The 8,908-nt window shown below is 41.1% G+C and overlaps 2 protein-coding genes across 3 annotated transcripts in view; both read right to left on the reverse strand.

The window, feature by feature from the left end:
• Positions 1–3,402, reverse strand: part of baiap2a (BAR/IMD domain containing adaptor protein 2a) — a 53,054-nt gene extending 49,652 nt beyond the window's left edge. For both annotated transcript variants that reach the window (XM_080511313.1, XM_080511314.1), the window contains exon 1: positions 3,298–3,402. In XM_080511313.1, coding sequence (XP_080367439.1) covers positions 3,298–3,369 — 72 coding nt within the window. In that variant the 5' untranslated portion in view covers positions 3,370–3,402. The remainder of the gene's footprint in view (positions 1–3,297) is intronic.
• A 1,347-nt stretch (positions 3,403–4,749) lies between these two features.
• On the reverse strand, positions 4,750–8,539 carry LOC308140981 (charged multivesicular body protein 6-like). The gene is made up of 8 exons (XM_080510968.1): positions 8,364–8,539; positions 8,003–8,112; positions 7,418–7,505; positions 7,136–7,222; positions 6,698–6,763; positions 6,389–6,469; positions 5,246–5,321; positions 4,750–5,127 (listed from the first exon to the last, which is right to left on the reverse strand). Exons 1-8 carry the CDS (start codon positions 8,427–8,429, stop codon positions 5,078–5,080), a joined length of 624 nt encoding a protein of 207 aa, XP_080367094.1. The 5' UTR covers positions 8,430–8,539; the 3' UTR covers positions 4,750–5,077.
• Positions 8,540–8,908: the final 369 nt, after the last annotated feature.

Below are 8,908 nucleotides of genomic sequence, written 5' to 3' on the forward strand. Positions count from 1 at the left end.
GAGAAGCCCTTTATATAACATGACATCTTCTAGTCACAAACACTGCGTTTCATCTGAAGGCTACGTTACTGCTGCAGTTTCACACTCACACTTAGCTATAATGACAATCTCATACCAGGAGACTATGGCAAATCACACCTGATCCGTTTAACATCAAACAGCAATTTTGCCTTTGTCATAATAGCCATTTGAGAAAATGCTATCCTCTTTTTTTTTCCCCCTTCCCTGTTGACAGTCAGGGAGTGGTGCTGCTGCATGGGAAAATGAACACTGTCCTCGGGGTTGGTAGAGGTGTGCCACACCCTTCGATTCTCTTACCTGTCAGGGTGTGTTCAAAAAGCGTGATGCATGCATCAGGCATAGAACGCACTTCCTATGACAACATTTCGAGGCCGACAGAAGACAAAACGGCTATTGTTTTGAGGCAGTGTTTATCTCTTTTGCCACCATGCAGCCTATTATAGCCTTTCAGGCTAAAACTAACACCGTTTTGAAGGTTTTGGGACTAATTAACTTAACATACAACCCTACTTGTGGTTTTAGCTTCCAGTCTGACTAATCTGTTTGTTCACTTCGTCATGTGTTACCGCCCCCCCCCCCCCCCCCCCCCCCCCCCCGCCCCTGAGCAGGTCACTGCTCAGACTTCATCCACTGGCATGCTAAGAGGCTTGACCCGGGCCACCATCGCTCGCAGACACCTGGTGACATGACCAGCTGGCGGAGATGACAAGGGTGCAGACATAGACGCACTCAAACGCGTAAGCAGAGTGTCAGTCGGATCTGTTCCTCCCTATCAGGCAGCGAATAGATACCGACTACTGTCTGTGCAAGTACCCGATATGTGAAGAAGTTAAGTGACTCACAGAGGATTGCTGGGTTTACAGGGTTGACTCCCCTGTTGACTAAGATAAAATCATTTAAAAAAAAAAAAGGAAGGTGTGCCTTTGGCAAAGGCCAAAGGCACAACACTCGCAGTGAGAATCAGAATCACCAGTCTCGCCCTCGCTGCGCCTCCAGCTCCAGCCCTGTTAAACACACACACTCAACTGGGCTAACATGAGTCACAGCAGCGCGGTTACCCCCTCTTCTCCCCTGCGATTACTCAGTATCTACCCAGCTGCTGCTGCCGCCGTATGTTTTTACATTTCCTCTTCCTCAGGAGATGTTTGCTTGCATAGAAAGCGGACCAACACAATTACTGCCGACGAAGGGCATTCAAATGTGCGTGGCGCAAAAGAAAGGGGAAGGGCTGCAGCAGGCAGACAGGGCTGCGTGAGCTAAAATAATTATTTTCCTTATCCAAAGCTGGCGGCTGGAGTTTTTCCAGCACTCAAACAGTGCAAACAATTGGGGCGACGAAAAGGTAAAAATCTGGTTGGTGAAGATTACAAATTGAAGGTTCAACAATGAGTCCAATTCAGCAGTACAGGAAGACAAATTACATCACCGAGCCTCACTGTCTGAGCCACGGACCACCAGGGTGAAATAACACACATTTTCTGTTTACATTCAAACCATCATTTTATTACTTTCATTTAATTTGAATCAAGCAAACTGCAGTTTCACTGTTCCCTGAGTGTAGCTGACAATCTCACTAAAATAAAGTGGATAGGCAGCATTTCAGTCTGATTTTGAAACGATCCATCGACCCATCAATGTGACTCCCAGCTTTGTATTGTAGGGAGATGCAGTAAAAAGCAAGCTAACCCTACGTTTTTTTTTTTTGTGAAACACAAATTATTTAAACTCTGGGCCCTGAAACTAACAAACGCATGAATAAACTTCAAAAACACATTCCAATTGATAAGTTGTCCAAAAACCAATCACTGTGACTTTATTAATAAATGAACAGCAGTTGGAAAAGAAACCAAAATGACTTCCATCAATCTTACACAGGTGAGTCAAGCTGAATTGTTTTTGCTCAAATATTACAGCTCTTACAAACGTTACTCTTCTGGCAGGCGTAGCATGGCATCATCAGAGCCAGAGAACCAGTGACTATAGATAAAACTCTGTATGACCTCGAAGCCACTGGGTCAGATCCCCGGTGTGGAAAAAGGAAATCTCTCTCTCCACTCCACTGCCCATCAACCTCCGTGGCTGTCAGGGCTCTGACGGGGTGCTTTTGCCCCTGAGACAGAGCATCGCTGCTGGGCTCGCACTGGAATACACAACTCCATCTGCAAAAGGGGCCTGTGATCCCCGGGGATTTCAGATTCAGACACTTAAATAGCATCCATGCTGGAAAAACCCACATTAAGCGGGTCAAAACGGCAGCAGTGCATCCCAGGAAGGGCACACTTCAGGGTGTGTGGCCAGCTTGGTGGCTGTATAGTCGCTGGAATATGTCATTCAATTACTGACTAGACAGAACCGAGCTCACCTGTAAGATGAGCAAATCATCCATGACAGTTGGCTATAGGGCGTGGGTAGAGCTGAAAGAGGAGTCACTTTTAACATGTGTAAATTATCACAAGAAACTAAAAGGGAACAATTTCAGTGAGCTCGAGGTGTCCACTGTGGGGTATACAACTTGGAAGATTCTATCGTTGAATCAGTGGTTGAAACATAGTGAACCAAAGTCTGCAGAAGGTTTCCACCAATTTCAGAGCCATTTGTTTTCAAACATTTGATTCAAGTGAAGATATGTATCACCAACCGAGCTCGAGATGTGTTGTTTTATCCATTTTGTGAGGGAAAAGGTGACATAAAATTAAAAATCATCACAAAATCTGGAATCCCTTAAAGGGAATCGTGACACAGCAACAACGTGTGCTTCTTCACTCTTTTCTTTTGCAATTGATAAGTTGACACACGTCGTTAGGAAGAACAGGTTTGAACTCCCCGTTGGAGCAAATGTTTACTTGTTGCAACAGGGTAGCTCAGCCCTCTTCAAACACACTCCTGGAATGCAGAACCTTCCCATTTCTGCAAACTGCATTAGATCCTGCATTAACATCAGCTCTGTAGGTGGACTACAATAAGCTGAAGGAATGCTCAAGGTGTCGCATTAATTGCCCTCATCAAATGTTGTTTATGTGTAAAACTGTGTGGCGGTGGAAGAAAGAACAATTTGGGCAAGTGACCAAAAGAGAGCAGGGAAAAAAAGAAGAAAAAAAAAAAACACCAACTGCGCGTCTGCGCCTCTCCCTAAAGAGATTAGTAGAGAAACTGCGCTTTTCACGCACTGCGATATCTAGATTTAAAAAAAAACAAACAAACAACAAAACTAGGTCCATATAAAATAAGAATGTATTCACGTATTCATCCCAACTTTAATAATGAGTTGAACCTCACCTTATAGACATTTTCCGTGAAGCGGTGAACCTCGTCGGTGCGAGACATGGTGAAATCTTCAGCCAGGACCATAAACGGTTTTTTTCCTTTAACCGTGTATCCACGGAAAAAACAAAAATAATAAGAAATTAAGGGGGGGAGGGGGGGGGGATTAAAAAATACGCGAGTTTGAGCGTGGAATGGACGGAGGAGGCGTCCGTGAAGAGTAACGCTGCTGCGCTCCTGAAAGACACTGAACTCAACACACCTCTCTCTCTGCACAGCTGACAGCCCGTGCTGCCTTCACCGACCACTCCGTGGCTCAGACTTTTCCATTGCGGGGCGAAAGGTGTTCATAAATGTACTAAAACAAAAACAATGATTGCTGCAATTATTTGTTTTTACACATAATTATTTCTATTATTTTAATAGATGTACAACTGACTTTTTTTTTTAGTGGCCGTGTATTGTTATGTGGATCGTGAAAAACAATTATAAATCATTGCATTTAAGCGATCTCCAATTAAACATGTTGTCAAAAGATTTTGAAATATGTATTCGATTGTTAATGTAGCGTGAAGAGCAATATGTGCTCTCCACCCAGGAGCACAAACGTAAAGTTAAATGTCTTCCTCAGGTCTTTGAACGCATCCCCAGATTTGGGGCTTCCTTCCACTATTCCTACACTTTACACGAGTAAAAATATCTTTGGGATTGAATTTGATTCCTAAATATTATTGTCTTTGTAAATACACACCTTCTTCCGTATTTTTTTCCAGCAAGAATACTTGCACAACCAAAATATTTAACCCAAAAGGTCATTCCCAGTACAACGTAAGGGCCAGCTTGATATCTTGCTTTAAGGCTGACTGAGCTGTTTTACAACAGGAAATGAAACCTATTTAGTTTTATTTTCTCATCTATCATTTGGACAAATAATTATTGTTCTCACTGTGAAAAATCCAACGACGCACAGCTGCCTGATTTCCCTACCTGCAACTTGAGGAAACCACCGCAGCTTAATTTGACTGCGATAAAAGTACCTCGACTGTAACACGTGTACCTGGATTCTGTAATTCCAGTTGCTTGTTAAGACACACCATAATTGATGTTACTCATAATTGGTTTCATTTTCGCTCATAATCTAACTTCCTTATTTAGGATTATTCATGGTTTTCCTTTACCTTGAGTGCATTTTCCACATTTCAACCACTTTAGCGTTCTTTCTGTCTGTCAATCAGCAAACACTTGGCTGATGTAATGTGAATGAAGACACCTGCTATGTGTGGTGTGGCGTGGGGAAGGAAAGAAAAACTAGCAGAGAGTGCCCCCTTCTGGACAAAGACTGTCATACAATTTAGAGGTTGAAGGGGGTGGGGGGAGACAATAACAGTTAAGTCATGACATATTTTTATTTTATTGTTACTACAAAAAGAAGAAAAAGATAAATACGTTTGTGAAATAAAAGCCAGGGAAGCACACTGTTCCCACATCTCAATTTAATATGCAAAACAGCTTAAATTAATGGTAAAACACCTAAAAATCTATGATCTTCGTCTGGGAGGCCTCGGCATGGCAACACTGTAACACTGCTCGACTAACTCAGAAAAGACACAGAGTAATAGAACATTTCACTTCATGTAGTACTTCAGGGGGACCTCAAACCAGAGTACAGATAGTGCTGATCCTGTAAAATGAGAAGCACTGATGTGTGCAGGTTCCACGCTCTCATATCAAAAATTCAGAAACTACTCTATTCATCCGGAGCTCAACGCGAGATTTCAAGCACAGAATCAGTGCGTCAGGCTGCCAGCCTCTCTCTGTCTGGCTTGTGTTTCGCCGCTCTCCTCTCTGGAAAACACAAAATCCAAGATGATACAAACATCATCGGTGTGCCATCAAATGCCCACGTGTCAGCTGAGCGAGGGACGGTTCTGTGGTGTGAAATAATAAAAGAAAATATCTGTACCTGGTTCAGCTTTAGCTGCTTCTGGGACCTCTGGAATTGGCTCAGTTGGGACCTCTGGAAGTGCTACATCGTCTCCCTGTTGCAGTACAAGTGACAGAAATAACAGTTATTACACAAGCCAACCAAGGGCTGCACAAATATATTTAGTGAGTGAGAGAGAAACATACTTAGATTCTCTGAATGCGAGCATTGTGGAGTTGCAAGCTTAAGCATTCACAGAGAGTATCAATAATAATTCAATGCCTGAACAACGTGTGTTTTATAACTGGGGGGAAAGCAAAACAAGGGACACATGCTGCATTTCAGAATCTGATGGAGAAAAAGCAGTCTGCACAGTGGAAGGGTAGTTAGCAATCTGTCCACACAGCAACACAATCTACGGTTGAATTCCACCTTGCCAGACTCCAAATTGCCTGGAAATGTTCACGCTTTTATGAAATTGACCATTTCCCTATATTTGCCCTGTGATGGGCTGGCAGCCTGTCATAGTATAACCTGTGTTATAATAATAATAATAATAATAATAATAATACAATCAACTTCAACTGTTTTGTCTTGTCAATACAGATTTTTATGTAGATAGGATTCTACAACAAACTGTTCCCCATTGAAATATTAAATTTGTTTTGTAAAAGTAGAGGAAACCAAGTGTCAGTCTTGAAGTGTGAAAAGTAGCAATTTGCATAGTCTGATAAGACTTTGAGAGTATGTCATTAAAAACAGTAATTACATCACAAAAGAAACAGAATCAGCGAGGTTTTAATCACTATGAATCAACTAAATTCAGAACTATAATTGGTTTAGTTACAGGCTCACTGGGATAGATTGCAATCACGCTATGGTTTCATTCAAAATTCTTCCAACTTCGCTAGAATTACTCCGCCTCCTTGAGAAACACATTACACAAGTCTGAGGTCAAAGTGGCAGCATGCAGTTTTGGTATGATATCCACACATGACTCAGCTCTGAATCATAGCTTTAACCACAGCCCTCCTCTGGCGTGGGCGCCAAGTAGCCAATATCTAAAGACTGTGGTCACACTTCAGACTGTAACTGCAGATGCTCAACAGGGTGTTGCAGCAAAATAGCAAAATAGCATGCAAACACTTGCTGCTCCCAGCAAAGACACAGTTCTGCACACACCTGAGTGATAGCTTCCAGCTCGGCTAGTACAGCGTCCTCATCCTCCTGCGTCAGGGATCCAGCCAACATTTCATCTATTTGCTGCAAAGGCAAAGATGTCGGGAAATGTTTAAAAACGTTTAATTTCACCCTTCCCATCAGACACTAATTACTCATAAAAAAATAAACAACATTTTCTTCAAATGTTCAGTTCTTGGACAGTTTTTTGTGATGAATTTTTCTCAAAAAACAGTGGTTGTAATATATAATCAAAAAGGAAATGTGAAGACTTTTATTCAAGCTTGTTTAACTGACACAGGAGACATTTACCCTTTGATATTCTATCGCCTCTTGGGTCTCATCCAGAATTCGCTCCACATCTTCAATGGACATGATCTATCACCAACAAGGAAGAGAGCTCACATTATTTATGGTAAGTATTTGTTTCCCTTTTTCTTTTCTGGGGGGAGAGACACGCCACCATCTTGCTGGATCATAAATTGCAGAGGCAAGATGTACACACTGTATCCGAGGATGTGCAGCAGTCACACCACTGTAGTCAAGGCTTTTCTTGTTAATCCTTTAATCTTCAAACAATGTGCACAGGCTTTGCTAACACAAGCCACAAGGCTTCTGTGTAGCTCAGTACTCACCCAAAGATCATACTGAAGAAAGCATGCTTATCATAAGAAAACTTGACCATTTTTCAAAGTGCATACGTTTAAAGCTTAATAGATCATTTATAAAACGGAGCGCATCAATATTTACCTCATGCATACTTTTCAGGCAATCATTGCCAACCTTGAGTCCCTCGATGACTTTCATCTCAATTTGCATGAACTCAATATCCTGAACCTGTTGGAAAATATTAGCATGTGAATAAAGGCAAAACAAACAGGAAAAGGAGAGATGGAATACATCGAACGGGGATGAAATACAACAATCCGTTCATAGAATGTTAAACAGACAGTTGACAGAGTCGTCTGTCTGTTTAACCTCTTAAAGAGACAGGTCTGTTTGACCATAAAACAAAATCTTTACAACGCTTACCATGCGCTCAAGGTTAGATATTTGATTTTCAGTCTTGTCTATAAGCTGATCCTGGTATCGTTTCTTCTTGAGGAGCAACAGTGCTTTCCTGGAAAAACAAAAATAAATAATTACAACAAGGAGGTTTTCACTGAATGGAAATAAAAACACACAGAGCTGAACCCACACAATTTAATTTAATAAAACGTCATAACTGAGTCTGTAGCTTAGAAGAATGTTTGCTGTGTTTAGGGTTGGGCCGAATACCATCTCAGGTTTACCTGTAGAAATGAAACCTCCAGGCCCCTGAGGTCCTCAGGAAGAGGTTACGACACTGTCATCTTAGCTATTATTAATATTGAGGCCTTAAAGCATTATTATTTGCACACGCCTTCTATTCAGCAATAGTTTACTTATTTTATCATCTAGATCTAAATAGTTTTTAATGTATTTTGTGTCCCTCTCTCAATTGCTTTGTTTAAATGTATTTCCCTTGTTTTTTGTAGAGCACTATGAATTGCCTATGTGTGTGAATGCCTTGTCTTTCACTGTGTCAAACAAATCAGTACATAATGATTTTTATTATTGTTATTCGTCTGTACTCACTGTTTTTTGCCATCTTTTAGCAGCTGCTTTGCCAGTAATCTCTCTTTCTCCAGCTGTACGGTAATTCTCTTCTGGTACTGCTTCAGCTTGTCCCTTTGTTGCTTCAGTTGCTGCAAAAAATGAACAAATAGGATTTGTTTACTAACAGAAAATAAACATATGCAGACATTTAGCAGCAAATCTTATCTTTCAAATTACAACGGGAATTGTGTACACAAGTAAATATAACTCAAAGATACTTTAATGAAATTGTTTTTAGATGTACAACGTTTGGATTTGTGAAAACAAAGAGCAGTCTGGAGCCAACAGGGCTCACATTAATCCACTAATATACAGCTGAAGCTAACCGTTAACAGCTCACCAAAACCGCTTTATCTTGCTCCGTGACACGAGAAGGGCGACTCTTTCTCCCAAAGACGTTTCCCATTATTTAGCCACATCCCCGCCACGTCCCTCTCCGTCAACATACGATGTCCTATTTTTTATTGGACATTTTTTCTTATAATAACAAACAGCCTCTTGCGGCTAGCAGGCTAAGTGGCTACACCATCATGTCAACAGTACTTCCGCGTTATCTACGGCAAGTCAGGTGGGATATAAAAATCAAAACACTTAAGGCGCTACAATGTTTTCTCAGCAGTATCCAACTATTAATATTATATTTATGTGATATTATACACAACATTTGCTATTGTAGAAATAAAAAGTAATGCAACATGCATTAACTATGCATCGTTCTATCACTGTCACAAAGAAGATGTTTGTGACTGAAGGAAAAAATAAGAGCTACAGGAGTTAGATTGTCAGGATTCAACTACAGTTTGCATGGTCTATCAAGATTTAACATGGTTTATGACTGAAGAATATCCAACAACCCAACAAACTTTTAAAATCATTATGATGGTG

This window comes from Blennius ocellaris (assembly GCF_963422515.1).
Source record: "Blennius ocellaris genome assembly, chromosome: 16".
Classification (NCBI taxonomy): Eukaryota; Metazoa; Chordata; class Actinopteri; order Blenniiformes; family Blenniidae; genus Blennius; species Blennius ocellaris.